We start from the raw sequence: 20,258 nt of genomic DNA, 5'->3' as shown, positions 1-20,258 counted from the left end.
ATAATCAATCACCGGGGGCTTGTGAATGTCTTTGTGTGGTTTGTTGTATCTTTACCTCCCCAGGGTTACATTAACCCAACTCGTCTAGTGGTGGAAGGCCGACCAATCTAACCAATCTCATCTCTCTACCGTGACCTCTCTCTCTCGTCACTTGCCCCCTCACGCTGGGCAATGTCTGCTGTGGTGGGAGACCTTTAAAGGAGTAGCAGAGGGCTCACCGACCAAATAACGACTCAACGTCCAGCTTACGTTCGCCCCGGGGCTGTTTGTGGTTTATTTTGTGCGCGCGCGCAGAGAGGAGAGGGGAGAGAGATTTACACCCGAGGCAAGAACAGCACGCTAAAACCACACCACACAGCAAAGACAAAGATCCCCCGTGTAGCCTCTAACAGACTGTTGGGGCAAGTGTTGCTAGTAGCGAGTGCCTATACACACACACAGACAAATATCACCCGTGCAGCCTCGAACAGACTGTTGGGGCAGGGGCTGAGAGTAGCGAGCAGCCAGCAGCACCAATTAAGGCTACCGGCACTGTGGCACACGAGGGGGTGGGTGGCCAGCACCACGCCCGGCCGCCTTTGTCTTTCCCCCAGGTGACGATGATTACTACCACACGCCACTGCTGCACCAGCTACTCATTTTGAGGCTGAGTCGACCTAGGGGAGGCCCAGGACCAGGTTCAGACAATCTCTATCACTGGTGTTGGCCGTGAGCGGGATTCGAACTCGGGTGGCCGGGTTCTTAGCGCAGCGTACCACTCACCGCTCCCCACAAGGACGCACACACGTACACACTCGTACACACACTCAAGACACACGGACAAACCGACACTCGACCCACGGGGAACACGCGGACGCCACGTATGCACGTTGTAAGTATTACGTTATATGTATGTTGCATGTCTGTATGTTGCATGTCTGTGTGTTGCATGTCTGTGTGTTGCATGTCTGTGTGTTGCATGTCTGTGTGTTGCATGTCTATACGTTGAACCTCTATGTAGCCAATCGTGCTAATCGCGAGCCAAAACCACAGCAGCAGCAGCAGACGCGCCGATTCTGGCAGTCCTGGTGGCGGTGGTGGCGGTGGCAGTGGTGGTCCTGGCGGTGGTGGCGGTGGTGGCGGTGGTGGCGGTGGTAGCAGCGATGGTGGAGGCGGCGGTTGCGATGGAGATGTTGATGGTGGTGACGGTGGTGACGGTGGTGACGGTGGTGGTGGCTGTCTACTTCCGATACCACATCTGGATCACTTTCTGCCTCTTGATTTTCTTCTGCAACTGCAGCACTCCGTAGAGGAGAGCCTCCGCTGTGGGAGGGCAGCCTGGAGACCACGAGCACAACAAAGACAAAGATCCCCCGTGTAGTCTTAACAGACTGTAGGGGCAAGTGCTGTTAGCGAGCAGCACCTATGAAGGCCGGCACGGCACACGAGGGGGTGGGTGGCCAACACCACGCCCAGCCGCCTAGCAGTAAAGTTAACACACCACACCAGGTACTCATTTGAGGCTGAGTCGACCTAGGGGAGCCCAGGACTAGTTCATATAATCGTCACCGGTGTTGGCCGTGAGCGGGAATCGAACTCGGTTTGCCGGGTTCGTAATGGAGCACTCTAACCGCTACTACACTACCGCTCCCCACATCCAGACACTCATACGCACCACACGTACACACGCACGCACACACTACACGCACGCACACACCACGCGCACACACCACATGCACGCACTGTGCACACACATACACCACATGCACATACGCACACACGCGCACACACCACGCACACCGCAGACGCATGCCCACTTGGTCGAGCTATGGTTGGTGGTAGCCAGCTCAAGGCTTCTGAAAAAGAGCTACGTAGCTCAGTATTGGGATCGGCTGCGGACCGGCCGTGAGTGCGCGCGCGTGCGTGTGGTATGTGTGTGTGCGCTTGTGCGTGTGTGCGTGTGTGCGCGTGCGTTTGTGGTGCGCGCGCGCGTGTGTGTGTGTGCTTATGGTGCGTGTGTGTGGGTGCGTGCGCGTGCATGTGTGCGTGCATGTGTTCGAACATTGTTGGCACAATATGGGGCACAGGTGGTGCATCGGCCAGTCATCTCAGTCAGGCAAACCAGGGCAACAGGGGCGGTCCAGTGACCTCCTGCCAGCGGGCGTTCGACACTTCCCGTGGCCTTAACGTGCACATAGCCTGGCACAGGCACCGTGGTGATGTCACCGTCACTTAGTGGCGAATGGCGGTTGCTGTTGTTGTTGTGTGTATACGTATGTATATGTGTGTGAACGTTCGATTCCTGCTCACGGCCAACACCAGTGGTATCTGAACCGGTCGGTGAGTAAACATCGCCAAAGGTGGCCGGGCGTGGTTGCTGGCCACCCACCCACCCTCTTGTGTGCCGTGCCGGCCTTCATAGGTGCTGCTTGCTAACAGCACTTGCCCCAACAGTCTGTTGAGGCTATACCAGGGATCTTTGTCTTTGTACATGTGTGTGTGTGTGTGGGGAGCGGTAGTGTAGCGGTTAGCGCGCTGCGCTATGAACCCGGCGACACGGGTTAGATTCCCGCTCACGGCCAACACCAGTGATGATTATCTGAAACGGTCCCGGGCCTCCTCTAGGTCGACTCAGCCTCAAATGAGTACCTGGTGCGGTGTGTAAACATTGCCACTAGGGAGACAAAGGCGGTCGGGCGTGGTACTGGCCACCCACCCCCTCGTGTACCGTTCCGGCCTTCATAGGTGCTCGCTAACAGCACTTGCCCCTACAGTCTGCTAGGGCTATACGGGGGATCTTTGTGTGTGCGCGTACGTCTGTGTGCATGTGCGTGCGTGTCAGGAGCCTCACCGGGCACGTAGATGTCAACGGGGACGATGCGGTCACAGCCACGCACCACTGAGTAAGAGTAGTGGTAGTAGCCACCTCCATTGGCACAGCTACACCAGCACACACAGACACAGACATATACACACACGGATATATACATACAGATATACACAACCAATCACACACACACACACAAACATAGATATATACAACCGATATTCGCCACTAAGTGGCGATATGCACGTTAAGGTCACGTGAAGTGTCGAATGGCCGCTGGCAGGGGGTTACGGGACAGGCCCAGGTGCCACGGGTTGGCTGACTGAGATGACTGGCCGATGCACCATCGGCACACCGCTCGCTGTTGTGAACGTCGCTCCTCTGCCCTCAGTTATTGTTGGAGGGCGACTGCCTCCATCTGACCAATAGCATCCTTCACGAGCCTCCTCCACTGAGGCTGATCTTGACATCGCTGATACCAGTGTTCGGCAAGTCCACACAGCTTCATATCCTCCCGAACCGCATCACTCCATCTCTTCTCCAGTCCGTGCCGTGCCCATTAAGCCCCCTCCATCTAGCCAAAAAGAAGCTGCTTGGGCATGCGTTGGCTGGGCATGCATGCTCCATGGCCCAGCCAATGCAGCCTTTCCTGCGGGAGCTCACTGATGGTAATGTGCCCAGATCTTTTAAGGATTTGTGAGCTCCTTACAAAATCCAGCCTGGTTAAACCCAGGATGGATCGTAGGCAGGCCAGCCTAAATGTTTCTAACCGTCAAAGATGTTCCATTAGGGGTGTCCACGTTTCGCAAGCGTAGAGAAGGGAGGGAATGACCGTGGCCGAGACGACCTGAAGCTTCGTGCAGAGTGATAGACCAGGTAGCAACCACACAGCGTTATGCAACCGATAAAAGATAATGCCGCTCGACTGATTCGGAGTGAGACCTCTGCTGTTAAACCGGAGCCGGTCATGAGCACACTGCCTAGGTATGGGAAACTCTCCACTCTCTCCACAACTGCCCCATCACCGATTGGGAGCTTTGGGGGTGGATGGAGTGCCCGATGGTACAAAATACCCAGGCAGGTGCTTCGTTTTGGTGGGGCTGATGGTAAGGCCCCACCTCTTAGTGGCAAGCTCCAGGTTCAGCAGCAGCGCCTCCAACTCCTCCTCTGAGTAAGCCGCAATTACCAGGTCATCGGCATACATAATGTGGTTGACCAATAGGGAGCCATCCCTTGACCGCGCCCGGGCATCGATCAGCCTCCGATTGTATCTGTACCAGATGGAAATTCGAACTATGTGGTCGAAATAGATGTTAAATACAGTTGGAGCCAGAGGACATCCCTGTCGCACCCCAAAGTGAACAGGGAATGGCTCCGACTCCGGCCACGTAGTTTTACCCGGGCCTGCTCACCATCATGAAAGTCCTTAATGATCGTGAGCAACGGGTCAGGGACTCCGAAAGCACGAAGAACAACCCAGAGCCCAAGCCTACTGATGGTATCATAGGCCTTGACCAGGTCAATAAAGCAGAGATGTAGGTCTTGTTGGAATTCCCTACACCTCTGCTGTAGCAAACGGACAGAAAACATGGCATCTGTGCAGGACCGCCCTTTCCTGAAACCACATTGGGGCTCCACAAGCTTCTCCTCAGCGTGCCTGGCAAGGCGATGTTGAATAATCCTTGCCAGGACCTTTCCCGGCACACTGAGGAGTGAGATGCCCCTGTAGTTGTTACAGTCTGTGCGGTCTCCCTTCTTAAAAATGGAGACCACCAGGGCATCCTTCCAGTCCTCCGGAACCCGTCCAGCGGTCCAGACTGTTGGTATGATGTCATGTAGGGCAAGTGCACAAACGCCACCCTCCCTCAGCATTTCGCTTGGGAGATCATCACTGCCCGATGCCTTTCAGTACTTCCTCAACAGATGGCACCTCAGACAGCCACTCACAGGGGGTGACTTCCTCTTCCAATATTTGAGGCACCCACTCACCCACATCCACGCATACACTCACCCATACATACTCACCCACACAGACACACCTACTCACTCACTCTTGTTCCCATGAACACACAAAAACACGAAGATACACACACAAACTTTCACACACACACTCACAAACTAACCTTCCCATGGAGATAACCCAGCGAGGTTCAGGCATCTGATCATAAACCTGCAGACACACAGATACACGCACAGATACACACACAAACACACACAGACACACACACAGACACACACACAGACACACAGACACACACACACAGACACACACACAGACACACGCACAGACACACACACAGACACACACACAGACACACACACACACAAATACACCACAGACACACACACACAGATACACCACAGACACACACACACAGACACACACACATAGATACACACACAGATACACACACAGACACACACACACAGATACACACACAGATACACACAGACACACACACACAGATACATGCACAGATACACACACAGACACACACACACAGATACACACAGATACACCACAGACACAATCACTGTCAGAGACAAAGATCCCCCGTATAGCCTTAACAGACTATAGGGGTAAGTGCTGTTAGCGAGCACCGACAAAGGCCGGCACAGCACATCAGGGGGTGCGTGGCCAGCACCACGCCCAGGCTGCCTTTGTCTCCCCAGTGGCGATGTTTACACACAGCACCAGGTACTCAGTTGAGGCTGAGTCGACCTAGAAGAGGCCCAGGACCGGTTCAAATTATTGTCTCGGGTGGTGGTGTTGACCGTGAGCAGGAATTGAACTCAGGTCGTCGGTTTATAGCGCAGCACGCCAACCGCTACACTACCGCTCCCCACAATAATCACCATCACACACAATCACCACCACCCATTTTTCCCTGCGTCTCCCGATGTCTCCCCGTGTCTCCCCGTGCCTCTCCCTGCCGCATCTCCCCCTCTCCCCGCCTCTCCCTGGGTCTCCCTGTAACATCTCCCCGTGTCTCTCCGTGTCTCCCCGTGTCTCCGTGTCTCTTCATCTCCCCCCGTGCGTCTCCCCCCATGTCTCTCCCCGCCTCTTCCCGTGTCTCCCTGCGTCTCTCCCCACATCTCCCCGTGTCTCTCCCCGTGTCTCCCCATGCCTCTCCCCGTCGCGTCTCCGCGTGCATCTCCTCATGTCTCTCCCCGTGTCTCCCTGTTTCTCCCCGCGTCTCCCTGTGTCTCTCCCCGCATCCCCACGCCGCGTCTCCCCACGTCTCTCCCCGTGCGTTTCCCCGCGTCTCCACGCCGCGTCTCCCCGCGTCTCTCCCCGCGTCCCCACGCCGCGTCTCCCCACATCTCTCCCCGTGCGTTTCCCCGTCACATCGTCCCCCCCACTCGTGCGTACCTTGCGCAGGGCAGGCGCCATCTTGTTGGTGAGTGTCCCGGCTACGATCATGACATCCGCCTGGCGCGGGGACGCACGGAACACGACGCCAAACCGGTCCATGTCGTAGCGCGGGGCGGCCATGTGCATCATCTCCACCGCACAGCACGCCAGGCCAAACGTCATGGGCCATAGTGAGCTCTGTAAGAAAGTACACACACGTACAAACATATACACAAACGTACACACACATACACAGGTATTCAGATAGAAGAAGACAAAGATCCCCAATATAGCCTTAATAGACTGTAGGGACAAGTGCTGTTAGCAAGCAGCTATGAAGGCCGGTACGGCACAAGAGGGGCGTGGGTGGCCAACACGACGCCCAGCCACGTTTCTCTTCCTAGTGGCCATGGTTACACATCGCATCAGGTACTGATTTGAGGCTGAGTCGATAATCGCCGCCGGTGTTGGCCGTGAGCATGACTTGAACTCGGGCTGCCAGGTTCGTAGCCAGACGGGCAGCCGTAGTAGTGTATAGTGTAGTGTATCGTAGTGTGTAGTGTAGTGGATAGTAGTGTGTAGTAGTGTATAGTGTAGTGTATAGTGTAGTAATGTAGTGTATGTATAGTGTAGTAATGTAGTGTAGTAGTGCATAGTGTAGTGTAAAGTGTATTAGTGTAGTGTATAGTGTAGTGTATAGTAGTGTATAGTATAGTAGTGTATAGTGTAGTGTATAGTGTAGTAGTGTATAGTATAGTAGTGTATAGTATAGTAGTGTATAGTGTAGTAGTGAGTGGAGTAGTGTATAGTGTAGTGTATAGTAGTGTAGTGTATACTTGTGTAGTGTATAGTGTAGTAGTGTTGTTTTTTAGTGTATAGTACTGTATACTCGTGTAGTGTATAGTGTAGTGTATAGTAGTGTATAATATAGTAGTGTATAGTGTAGTGTATAGTGTAGTGTATAGTATAGAGTAGTGTATAGTATAGTAGTGTATAGTGTAGTGTATAGTCTAGTAGTGTATAGTATAGTAGTGTATAGTATAGTAGTGTATAGTGTAGTAGTGAGTGGAGTAGTGTCGAGTAGTGTATCGTGTCGTGTACAGTAATGTAGTGTATAGTGTAGTACAGTAGTGTATAGTAGTGTAGTGTGTAGTAGTGCAGTGTAGTGTATAGTGTAGTAATGTAGTGTATAGTGTAGTAGTGTATAGTAGTGTAGTGGTGCATAGTGTAGCGTATAGTAGTGTATAGTTTAGTGTGAAGTGTATTAGTGTAGTCAGTCCCTCCAGAAAAACGCGATTATGCGATCGCAAGATTCCACGCAAAATCAGCCAAAGTCCGCATATTTATGCGGGGGGCACGTTTTTTCAAATACGCCGCACTTTTGCCGCATAAATTGCAGATTTCCGCGCGCAAAATATGCGGGCTTGCATGATTTCATAATCCCCGCATTTTCGTTGCAAAAAGTCACATATATCTTAGCAGAAAGTTGAAAAATGTTGCGTTTACTTCACACAAGCGCAGCCATTTCCCCTGTTGCCATGGGAACGTTATGAAGTGTTAGAGGCTACGTAGTTAGTTTTATTCAGGAGTTTATGCAACTTTACAGTTGTAAGATTGCACTTTTTTGTTAGTAGTATGTAAATTTACATTACTGTAAGACTGTACTGTTACTGTATTGCTTACGTTACTGTGCACTGAAAACACTTATTTTAACAGAAGATGTCTGTTTTGTATAGCTACCTCTGTAAAACAGGAAGCACACATTTTATTTTTTAATATTTTATTTATTCATTTTTACAGAAGTTGTAGCATATTCATTTTGTAAAGCTACAGAACTTGTTCGACTCAATGTTTTGTAAGTTTGAGCCATCTGTTTGTTAAGGTCTGAAATAAAACAAGATGAGAACTTAAATATTCCCAGCACTTTCTGTGATGTAGTATGCTTGCTTATCATAGGAAGTAATAAGAAATGACTCTTTACATTAAAGTAGTAGCCTAGTGAATAGGGTGTTGGGGGAATCACTTTTTTTTCTCTTTTTCATCAAACCGCAGTTTTTGCAAGTTCCCGCAATTTTTGCAAGTTCCCGCAATTTTTGCAAGTTCCCGCAATTTAATCGCATAAAATTGCATAAATATCCCGCATATTCCATCGCATTTTTTAAGAAAACGTGCCGCATAATCAACGATTTTTGCCCGCAACAATCACCAAAAAACTCCGCGTTTTTCTGGAGGGACTGTGTAGTAGTTTAGTGTGTAGTGTAGTAGTGAGTGGGTGAGTGGCACACCCTGCGGGCCCAGTTGACGAGGTCGTCAAGCTTAGTCACCACAAACTCCCCGCGGCTCGAGGGGACGGTGGCCGGAGGCAGTGACGCCAACGAGCCGGCCCCACGCATGCCCGGAGCATGCCTGCACACGCACAAAGATAAAGATCCCCCATATAGACTGTTGCGGCAAGTGGTGTTAGCGAGTAGCAACTATGAAGGCCGGCGTGTACACGCACGTAGGCATCAGCGTACACACATGCACGGACACACACACACACAACAACCACCATTCGAGCTTAGGTGGCAGTGACATCACTACGGAACTTGTGCCAGGTTAAGTGCACGTTAAGGCCATGTGAAATGTCGAACGCCCGTTGGCAGGAGGTCACGGAACAGACCCTGCAGTTGCCATGGGTTGATTGACTGAGATGACTGGCTGATGCACCACCTGTGCCCCTGACAGTGCCAACTTGCTGTGTTTTATCCGCCCGGCACTCCGCTCGTTGTTGTGAGTGTCGCTCTGCTGCCCTGCGTTGTTGCTGGAGGGCGACTGCCTCCAACTGCCCAGCAGCATCCTTCACGAGCCTCCTCCACAGAGGCCAATTTTGACACCACTGGTACCAGTCATCGGCAAGTCCACTCAGCTACACATCCTCTTGTGCCACATCACTCCATCTGCTCTCTCGCCTGTGCCGCGCCCATTTAGCTCCCTCTATCTGGCAAAACAAAAGCTGTTTAGGCATGCGGTGGCTGGGCATGTGAGCTACATGACCCAGCCAATGCAGCCTTGCCTGCCGGAGGAGCTGACCGATGGGACTTTGTCCATATTTTTTTTTTCATTGTGAGCTCCTCACACAATACAGCCTGGTTAAACTCAGGATGGATTGTAGGCATGAAAGCCCAAATGTTTATAACTAACGAAGATGTTCCACTAGGTTGAGTCCACGTTTCGCAAGCGTATAGAAGAAAGGGCATGACTGTGGCCGAGAAAACCCAAAGATTTGTGCAGAGCGACAGACCAGGGAGCTTCTAGACAGCATTGCGCAGCCGATGAAAATATAATTCCGTCCAACTGATTCAGATTGAAACATTTGCTGTCAAACCTGAGTTGGTCATAAGCATGCTGCCCAGGTATGGAAAATGCTTCAATCTCTCCACAACTGCTCCATCACCAATGGGGAGCTGAGGGGTGGAGTGATTGATGGCACAACATACTCAGGCAGGTGCTTAGTTTTGGTGGGTCTGATAGTAAGGCCCCACCTCTTAATGGCATGCTCCAGGTTCAGTAACAGCGCCTGCAATTCCTTCTCGAAGTGAGCAGTATTCACCAGATCATCAGCATACATAACATAGTTGACCAACACGGAAGCTATCCCTTGACTGCACCCAGGCATCGATCAGCCTCCCGTTGTATCTGTACTCGATGGAGATTCCTCCGGTACGGCCATAGAAGGCTTCATGAACTCCATGGCAGAAAAAAAGTTTAAATAATCCTTCTCGCACACCAATGTGAACAGGGAATCGCCACATAGTTTTACGAACATCTGCCCACCATCATGAGAGTCCACGCCTAGGTATGGTATCATAGGCCTTGACCATGTCAATAAAGCAGAGATGTAGGTCCTGTTGGAATTCCCTACACATCTGTTGTACCAGACGGACAAAAAATATAGCATCTGTGCAGGACTGCCCTGGCTTCAAACCACATTGGGGTCCCGCAAGCCTCTCCTCAGCATGCCTTGCAAGGTAATGTTGAATAATCCTTATTTTGAGCAGAGAGTGAGTGACTCCGAAAGCACGATAAACAACATAAAGCCCAGCCCTATTGATGGTATCATAGGCCTTAACCAGGTCAAAATACAGATATGTAGGTCCTGTTGGAATTCCCTACACCTCGGCTATCGTAGAAGAACAGATAATATGGCATTTGTACAGGACCGCCCTTTCCTGAAACCACATTGGGGCTCCGCAAGCCTCTCCTCAAGGTTCCTGGCAAGGCGATGTTGAATAATCCTTTCCAGGACCTTTCCGGGCACACTGAGGAGGGAGATGCCCCTGTAGCTGTTACAGTCTGTGTGGTCCCCCTTTTTAAAGATGGGGACCACCAGGGCATCATTCCAACCCTACGGAACCCATCCAGTGGTCCAGACTGTCATATGGGGCAGTCTGCGCACAAACGCCACCCTCCATCAGCATTTCACTTGGGAGATCATCTCTGCTTGGCACCTTTCCTGGTCTCAGGCTCTGGGTCGCCTTTTGTACTTCCTCACCCGATCGCAATTCAGCCAACCACTCACAGGGGGTGACGACTTCTTGCAATCATCATGGGACCTCCTTTGCCAGTGTACCAAAACATGAGAAGAGGTTTTCCCCTTTTTTTCTGGCAACAAAACAGGTGTTACGATGTTAAAACACCGAAATGAAACATTTCAAAGGGAATCATGTGTGCGTTAACCACAATACTTGTGGTCAGAATGCAAACTAATAACATACTCTGATAATATATGCATTGTCTTTGAAACTGATTGGTCCACACCAGAGAGAGCTTCTTCAGCTAGCTGAGATCAGGCCGCTGTGGGTTTGAATGGGGTCCTGGATGTACAATCACCACCGGAGTGGAAGAATGGCAGGCATCTTACAGATGACAAGTCGATGGTCAGTGGGCAGATCAGCTCCACGGTAGGTCCTGGTGTTCCATCACTATATAGTCCACCAGATGTTCTTGCTTGGACCCGCCATGCATCCATGATGTCGTGTGGATGTGGCGATGCCAGAACAGTGTGTTGGTAATTACAAGTTCATGGTGTGAACAGAAGTTTAGCAGCCTCCTACCATTGTTATTGAGCTGATCTGGCCCATTCCTTCCAATTACTCCAGCCCAGGTGCCAGAATCATGACCCATTCTGGCATTAAAGTCACCCAACAAGATGACTCTATCCCGAGGAGCCACTTTAGCTAGCACCTGACAAGTCATAGAAGGCATCTGAATCATCGACCTTGCCTGCATCCCTCAAGTGAAGTTCATCTTTGGTGAGGGTATAAGTAACCACCACCTCACCTCGCATCTGGTTGAAGGGAAGGTGAGCCCACAGTAGCCTGGGGCGTACAGCTTCCTACACCTCAAAGTCACGCTCCCACACTCCCTTCATTCTTTTGTTCAGAAAGAGCCACTCCCTGTTGTTTGGCAGTCTTCTGCCCCGAGTAGAGTACTATCCACCTCTCATGATGACTGGAACCAGAGCCAGTCCACCAGACCTCCTGAATAATGCAAAGATCCAGGTAGTACTGGTCCAGCTCCCGACAGAGGAGTGGCAGCCTCACATCCACAGCCAGCGTTTGAACATTCCACGTGGCCACTCGCAGTGACTTTTTGCTATTTCTGGAGGAACCCCGAGGGTAAGGATTCAGATTCCTGGTTCTGCCAAATGGGTTTTGGCCAGGAGACGTCATAGACGCCTGTCCCCCCCCCGCCCCCAAGGCCTCCGGCACAAGCTTAGTTGGATTTTTAGCACGTGTTTTAGTGGTACATGTATTGAAGGTGGAGGGGTTACCACCCCCTCGCATCCATCCAGAGCCCCCAATGGCGGCTGTGGTGGCTGCAAGAGGGGAAAAGCCGAATAGAATTGGCCTTCCCTCCATGGCATTGCACGCATTCACCACATCGTTAACGTCCGGCACCACCGAGGAGGCAGGAGGTTGTTTTTTCCGGACACATGTACACACGTACACACATCAACATACACACCCACCCCCTTGCCCCCCCGCCAGCCCCCCCCCCCCAGGCTCTGACGTTCACCGCCGAGTGGCCCGAAAGCGCCTCTCACCACAGAGACGAAGGGGTGGCAGCAGCAGCAGCACGGACAGCGCGGAGCACTGGAGGGGAGACACAAACACACGGGAACACATGGAGACAGAGACACGGGGATATGGGGAGACAGGGAGGGACAGGGGACACGGGGAGACGAGGATGGGGAGAGGAGAGACAGGGAGAGAAGAGAGAGGAGAGAGACAGGGAGCGGGGGAGATTAGGTGACATCACAGTGGCTTCACAGGGCCGTGCGAGTGGCAGAACTGAGGGAGGCGATGAAGGCAACTGGGATGCAGAACGCAGTCGAAGCCGTGGAGCCTGCATCCGAGCTAACGATGTGGCGAGGGTGTGACGGTGTGACGGTGGTCTCTGTGGGGCGGTAGTGTAGCGGTTAGCGCGCTGTGCTACGAACCTGGCGACCCGGGTTCGATTCCCGCTCACGGCAAACACCCAGTGACGATTATCTGAACCAATTCCGGGCCTCCCCTAGGTCGGCTCAGCCTCAAATGAGTACCTGGTGCGGTGTGTAAACATCGCCACTGGGGAGACAAAGGCGGCTGGGCGTGATGCTGGCCACCCACCCCCTCGTGTGCCGTTCCGGCCTTCATAGGTGCTCGCTAACAGCACTTGCCTCTACAGTCTAAGGCTATACGGGGGATCTTTGTCTGTGTCTGTGGTGTCTGTGTGATTGTGGTCTCCGTGTGACTTTCTGTGCTAATGCGACTGGTGTTGTGACTGTGACTAACTGCGTCATTGCGTAACTGTAGTGGCCATGTGGTTCTGAGTTATCTGTGGTGTGGTCGTGTTGTCCTCCGAGTCGTTCTCCGTTTCGTTCCCTGAGTCGTTCCCTGAGTCGTTCCCTGAGTCGCCCCCTGAGTCGTCCCCTGAGTCGTCCCCTAAGTCTCTCTCTGAGTCGTCCCCTGAGTCTCTCTCTCTCTGAATCGTTCTCCGAGTCGTCCTCTGAATGAGTAATTCTCTGAGTCGTTCCCCGAGTCACTCTCTGAGTCTCTGAATCGTTCCAATTCGTTCCCCGAGTCGTTCACTGAGTCGTTCACTGAGTCTCTATCTGAGGCTCTCTCTGAGTCGTTCCCTGAGTCGTTCCCAGAGTCTCTCTCCGAGTCGTTCCCTGAGTCGTTCTTTGAGTCTCTCTCCGAGTCGTTCCCTGAGTCGTTCTTTGAGTCTCTCTCTGATTCGTTCCCTGAGTCATTCTTTGAGTCTCTCTTTGAGTCTCTCTCTGAGTCGTTCCCTGAGTCGTTCTTTGAGTCTCTCTCCGAGTCGTCCCCTAAGTCTCTCTCTGAGTCGTTCCCTGAGTTAAAGTCGCCGGGGTCACTACTCACAGGGAGCCGCCATCTTGTCCCAGAGTCAAGGGTCCGAGTCCGCAGGAAACGCGGCGCAGCTGAACGCCCGCGCGATTTTTTAGGTTCCGAGGAGGTTTAGTTCCGCCCGATGGTGATTGGCTCCGGGCGGTGAGGGAGACACGGGGAGAGAGACACAGAGACACGGGGAGAGAGACACAGAGACACGGGGAGAGAGACACAGAGACACGGGGAGAGAGACACAGAGACACGGGTAGAGAGACACGGGGAGAGAGACACGGGGAGAAAGACACGGGGAGAGAGACACGGGGAGAAAGACACGGAGAGACACAGGGAGAGAGACACGGAGAGACACGGGGGGGAGAGACACGGGGAGAGAGAGACACGGGGAGAGAGACACGGGGAGAGAGACACGGGGAGACTTTTGACTTTGAAAAAAAACTTTTATTGCCGCCAGCAGCAACAGCACTGGAGGCGATTCCAATATGAAATACGCAGTCACCAGCAAACAAATAAATAAACGCTACAAATCGACGCTCTGTGGCGCTTAATGCACCGCGCACAACACGAAATAAAAGCCACGTGGTGGTGGTCATGGCGCATGCCACGGTGAACACGAGGGTGCCGTCCACGCTGGTACAGAGAGGGGCTTGTCCGGCCACCCAGCGTTCGAAGAAGACGTGCACATCACCGACATGTGTGTGGTACGCGTGCTCCAGCCGGAGCCGCGCCTTAAACAGGCCCCTGAACACTGGAAGCACAGAGCAGCCATCAGTGTCACCTTCCAGCATCTTTTTCCTCAGAGAAACACGGGTAGAGAGACACAGATACACGGGGAGACAGACACGGGGAGAGAGAGAGACGGTGAGACAGATACGGGGAGAGAGACACGGGGAGAAAGAGACACGGGGGGAAGAGAGAGACACTTGGGGAGAGAGAGACACCGGGGGAAGAGAGAGACACGGGGGGGAGAGAGAGACACCGGGGGAAGAGAGAGACACGGGGGGGAGAGAGAGACAGCCCTCAGGGTAACAATCAAACTTAATGACATTTCTCTCTTCTTGGTTCTTTCGGTAAAGTCACGTAAAAGGTAAAGTCCCTTCTACGTGACTTTACCGAAAGAACCAAGAAGATGAATCCCTGCAGTCATGAAAGCTTTAAATCGACATTTCTCTCCACATTGACATTCATACACCTGTAGTGACATCGCTGGATGTCACCATGCTTTGGGTGCAGTACCGGCCCTAGAGTGGCACGGTGTGTGATGAGTAACATCACTGGATGTCACTCACCATGCTGTAGGTGCAGTGCCGTCCCGACAGGACAGTGTGTGTGTGTGCCCACCTAAGGGGAAGGTCGTGTAAGGCCACGGCACTCTGGTTGACCCGGGAGGACACGCGACCGGTTAAGATGACAGGGGGGCCCCCAAGAGGGGGTTAGGGGGGTCACGTGATTGGGACCCAGGTCCTTCCCGATGGTTCTGGAAGGGGGACGTGGCCAAGGGTGGAGCTGGCCACACCGCAGAGAATAAGAGCCGAGTCCCGAGAGGCATCGTGGTTGTTCATCCCGGGAAAGAAGCCCTTAGTCTACGATCCCCGTTCTGCGAGTCTTCCAGCACGTGGACTCGGGAAGTATGCTGTTGATCCCGGGTCCGTAGTTAACAGTTACGTGGTAACTAATGTAGTTAGCCGGGTGGTCACCACCCGAGGTTGTTATTCTGTTAAGGGGAGAGTTTACCCCGTGTGTTGGAACTAAACTAATGCGCTGCCTCCAAGTGGAAGTCTGCGACTCAGTTGAACTCACTACACACCCATCAATGATGTGCCGCACATACAATCTGGTACACGTGTGGTGGACATAGCATCCAAACCGGCAAGGTTTCACCTTTACAAGAACCATTATCGCAGTTAAAGATTGACCTTGAAAATAGTGCAGTGTCATCCTGAATTTAAGCTGCACCACTGGCGGATCATCACTTTATACTACTCCAAATGAAAATACGAGGAGTCCCAAAGGGATCGGCATACTGCCATTTCAATAATGCCCTTTTGCATGACACCACCTTCACTCATCTTTTTGGGGTGTTCTGGGTGGAGTGGCAGGGAAAGAAAGATCGTTTTTAATAATCTAGCACAATGATGGGACAGAGGGGAAAGTACACATTTAAAAAAAACTGTCAGTCGTATGCCTTGGGAAACACAAAACATTGACCAGGAAATGTGTGAGCTTGAGAGCAGGGTCCATAATGTAGAACAAAGGTGGAATAGGGGGTACAATCCAGGCCTACTACAGGGACATGTGAAAACCCTGGAATATCTACAAGGTTTGGAGAAAGAAAAGGAAAAAGGGGCATTTGTACACTCTCGTTTTAAAATACCCTGGATCTGGACTCTAGCTCGACACTTTTCTTCTCATTAGGGAGGCAGAACGGTAGGCGCAAAACTAAGGAGGGTTTGTTTGATGCAAAGGGATCTTTGTTTCAATCAATAATGATGAAATAGCTTCAACAGTAGCACAGTGCTTGAGAAATATCTTTTCTCCAGAACATATATCCACACTCTTTGTTTTTTTCGGTAAAGTCACGTAGGTAAAAAATTAAAATAAATTAACTCACGACATTTCGGAAGCAACACAAGCCTCTGTCATCAGGTGTAACTGCTCCAGTAAAATTGCTGTCGCGTATGAAGAGAGTTATTCAGAGACACGTGTTGTTATGTCGGGTGCTCGGCAGGGAGGAGCTAGTGAGGTGGGGGGGGGGAGATAACCATCTTGGTGCTTGTACAATAAATGTACGTGCCAGTACGATGAATGGCGAATGGGAATGAAACACTGTTGTAAATCAAAATGTCTTAGTGATGGTGGTGTATCAGGCTGGATATGACTGTAACATTATGAGAATTAATATGGATATGATTATGAGAGTAAATATAAACTGGCTGTTTAGCAGTAAACTGCACGGCAGCTAAATTCTAAACTTGGTTAATTACATCCTTCCACTGATTGCTCAATTTGAATCGCCATCTCGATTGAAGTTATGTCTATGTTTGTATATCTGGAAAATTAGAAAAGCTTAAGCTAAACTTTCACGCTCGAAAACAACGTGTGGTAATGGTGATGGTAGTGCGTAAAGCTGGGAAAATGGATATAAGAATACATATAAACTGGCTGTCTAGTAGTAAACTGCACGGCAGCTAAAATTGAGCTTGGTTAATTACATGCTTCCAATGATTGCTCAATCTGAATACATCATCTCGGTTGAAGTTACGTCTATGTTTGTATATCTGGATGGCTTCATGGACAATTATATGGTAGTAACCTGGAGGTTTACAGAGTACCTTGGTATTGGAGAACACAATGTCATGAGAGCCAGCAGTATTACAACAGTGGTCAGCTACGGCCGAAGAATTCGTTCTACCATGTTTCAAATCCGACTTGTGCTCGCGAATGCGATCATAAATGTGTCGTTTCGTTTCCCCGATATAACAATCCCCACAAGTGCAACTCAGTTTGTAGACACCAGGGTACTGTAAGTCAGGAATGACATCCTTTACGGATGGGATCAGATCACAGACCTTGTGTACTGTACTGAATCGGACATAGATCTTGTGTTTGTTTAGAATTTTGGAAATATGTTTGGTCACACCTGCTATGTATGGCAACGTAATGTTCTTGATCTCCACGGTGGGAGAAACAGCCTCGTGGATAGCACGGTCCGAGTATCCGTTCATCTTGAGGGCAAGATGTACATGTTCCAATTCACTGGCCAGGTGTTTTTGGTCAGAGATGCAGTGGGCCCTATGGTATAGTGTTTTGATGAGGGAATTCTTTTGTGCCGGATGGTGGTCGGAATCAGGTTTCAGGTAGGAATCTGTGTGGGTGGCCTTCCTGTAAACAGAATGTCCCAAAGAGCCATTTCGTCTCCTCTGAAACAAAACATCCAGGAATAGTAGCTTACCATCGTTGTCCACTTCCATGGTGAATATGATGGATGGGTGCATGGAGTTGATTTGATCTAGACATTGGTTCAGTGCTGGGAGGCCATGTGGCCAAATGACGAAAGTATCATTCACGTATCTCTTCCACAGGGAAGGACGCAGAGTGGATGTCTGGATGGCGTCTGTTTCAAATTTCTCCATGAAAACATTGGCTTTCACTGGTGACAAGGGGGGACCCATAGGGGTGCCCTCATTTTGTTTGTAGAAGGTACCATTCCAGGTGAAGTAAGTGTTGGTGGTGAGGCAGTGCCTAACCAGAGCAGGGACATCAGGGTTCAGTCCATGTTGGACTAATTCTTCAATTATTGCTATGGTGTCAGGCACTGGAACCTTTGTGAACAGAGAGAGAGAGAGACTACCGAGGGTGCTTTGTGTAATGTGACGAATGCAGGTGATCTGGTTAAGTGTGTTTGTGGGTGATTTTTTCTTGTTGGTGTCTATGAACACAGTGGCACACAATGGGATTCATGTAACACAGGGAAATCGTGTAATATATTTGATTTAAAACGGGGCAGAAAAGCAAACAAAAAAAAACGACATGATGAACGAAGCAAAGTGCCGAAAAACCGAGCATCTTTCTGATTCTTCTGATCGTAACAAAGGACAAGTATAACCCGTAAAAACCAAGTTTGTCACTATAAATCCTTTATATGCGTGGTGGCTAGAGTCCTCTCGTCCTCTGGCTTGAGATGGCTGCCACCTATGGGTCAGATGATTGCATGGCACCATTAAGCAATTGGTAATTAAATATAATATTTTTGTCATAAAAAGTGTAAAATTTTGGAGAATTTTTTTTTACGAACATTAATTATCACGCACAACGAGTCTGTGTGGAAAATGTCAGCTCGATTGGATCACGGGAAGTGGGTTAAAAAACTACCGAAAGATTTGCACGGTCGTAAGCAAGCAAGCAAGTGAACTTAATATAAAGGATTTTTAAAAAGGGAGAGAGTGGAGGATGGAGAAGAGGGAGAGAGTGGAGATTGGGGAGGGAGGGAAAGGTGATTTGAATTCCCAATGCGGATAAGCGCGGTGGTTGTCGATGTGTATCTGGGGTGGGTGGGTGGAGTTGGTGGGCTGTGGGTGAATCTTAGTGGTTGGTAGGTAGTGCATGCCTCGGTGGGGTTCGTCGGTGGGTGTCTATGGGTCGAATACTGTGGCAGGCTAGGTGCATGAGCAGGAGGTCATGGCACAGACCATGTGTGGGGGTCGCTAGCCCCCGAGATCCCTCCCTCAATAATGCTAACGGCCGGGCTAACATCATAGAGAATCAGTAGTTATTACTATTGTCGGTATATACTACTACAGTCAGTACATACTACTACAGTCAGTATATACGACTATAGCTGCAGTAGATACAGCTATAGTCAATGGATACTAATACAGTCAGTAGGTACTACTGTAGAGTCAGTAGATACTACTATAGAGTCAGTAGCTACTACTATAGAGTCGGTAGATACTACTACAGTAAGTAGATACTACTACAGTAAGTAGATACTACTAAAGAGTTATTAGATACTACCATAGTCAGTAGCTACTAATATAGAGTCAGTAGCTACTACTATAGTCAGTAGATACTACTATAGTCAGTAGATACTAATATAGAGTCAGTAGATACGACTAATTATATTGTACGTATGGTGTGTAGGTGTACATGCCTGCACAATAAATAAAAATTTGGGTGGGGGCGGGGAGGTAAAAAAATCTGGGGCATGGGGGTCGACAACGTTCTATAACTTTTAGATTTAGGACTTCTGAAAGGTTCTCATGATTTTGTTGATGGACAAATTGAATGCTGGGCTTTCATAATAGCATAATATTTGTGTATGTAAATGTTATATATTTTAAGAGTAGACAAGTTTTGAAATATATATTTTTCCCCCCGGACAAAACCAGAAACTTCCTGTAAGTGGTTCTATATTAGTCTCTGGGCCTCTGTGGGTGTCTATTATTATCTGTATTGCATTAGATAGTTATGGATTGCGCAGGGGTTGTGCCGGATTGCGTTTTTTTATTGATCTATGTGGTGGCCATGAGCGGTGATGGCCTCACTTCCTCCTCTACCTCCCCTCCACTCCCTCCCTCCACTCTCTCCATCCACTCCCTCCCACCCACCCACCCTCCCTCCCTCACCCTCCCTCCCACCCTCACCCTCCCTCACCCTCCCTCCCCTCCCCTTCACACTGCCGCTCCACCACCACCCCCATCATGTGCCCAGGTGTCTCTGGGGGAAGGGTTCAATATGGACCGTGACGTGGAGCTGTTTGTCCACCCCGTCCAGAAGCACCTCCCCTTCGCACTGCTGGAGGCAGGCGACACCACCAAGAGTACGGAGACACATGGACACACACACAGATGCACATCAAACACACAGTCACACATACATAGATAGTAACACACACAGAAACACACAGACGCACACAGACACAAAGACAAAGCTCCTCCATGGAGCCTGAACAGACTGTAGGGGCAAATGCTGTTTGCACAGAACTATAAAGGCTGGCACGGCACACGAGGGGATGGGTGGCCAACACCACGCCCGGCCGCATTGTCTCCCCAATGGCGATGTTTTCACTTCGCACGAGGTACTCATTTGAGGCTGAGTCGACCTAGGGAAGGCACAGGACCGGTTCCGATAATCGTCACTGGTGTTGGCCATGAGTAGAAATTGAAATCGGGACGCCGGGTTCATAGTGCAGCGTGCTAACCACTAC

General features: G+C 50.5%; 2 protein-coding genes across 2 annotated transcripts in view; one reads left to right on the top strand and one right to left on the bottom strand.

Annotated features, from left to right (window-relative positions):
* Positions 1 to 245: 245 nt before the first annotated feature.
* LOC133359877 (NADH-quinone oxidoreductase subunit B-like) lies at positions 246 to 13,676 on the bottom strand. The gene is made up of 7 exons (XM_061578435.1): positions 13,571 to 13,676; positions 12,250 to 12,298; positions 8,447 to 8,567; positions 6,180 to 6,359; positions 4,930 to 4,976; positions 2,831 to 2,919; positions 246 to 1,317 (listed from the first exon to the last, which is right to left on the bottom strand). Exons 1-7 carry the CDS (start codon positions 13,581 to 13,583, stop codon positions 1,220 to 1,222), a joined length of 597 nt encoding a protein of 198 aa, XP_061434419.1. The 5' UTR covers positions 13,584 to 13,676; the 3' UTR covers positions 246 to 1,219.
* Positions 13,677 to 19,762: 6,086 nt separating this feature from the next.
* The window catches only part of LOC133359965 (von Willebrand factor A domain-containing protein 5A-like), a 39,519-nt gene continuing 39,023 nt past the window's right edge, over positions 19,763 to 20,258 (top strand). Inside the window, exon 1 of the mRNA XM_061578531.1 lies at positions 19,763 to 19,871. Coding sequence (XP_061434515.1) covers positions 19,787 to 19,871 — 85 coding nt within the window. The 5' untranslated portion in view covers positions 19,763 to 19,786. The remainder of the gene's footprint in view (positions 19,872 to 20,258) is intronic.

This window comes from Lethenteron reissneri, chromosome 66 (genome assembly GCF_015708825.2).
Source record: "Lethenteron reissneri isolate LAM-NWPU_2019-01 chromosome 66, ASM1570882v1, whole genome shotgun sequence".
Lineage (NCBI taxonomy): Eukaryota > Metazoa > Chordata > Hyperoartia > Petromyzontiformes > Petromyzontidae > Lethenteron > Lethenteron reissneri.
This window is presented reverse-complemented; position numbering and strand designations above follow the sequence as displayed.

Bases quoted from the DNA above. Each gene is read 5' to 3' on its own strand.
- LOC133359877 (XM_061578435.1), bottom strand. The intron at 6,360-8,446 runs GTGTGCCACTCA...ACTTTCTTACAG, and splicing joins TCGTCAACTGGGCCCGCAGG to AGCTCACTATGGCCCATGAC. The intron at 1,318-2,830 runs GTGAGGCTCCTG...CGTGGTCTCCAG, and splicing joins CGTTGACATCTACGTGCCCG to GCTGCCCTCCCACAGCGGAG.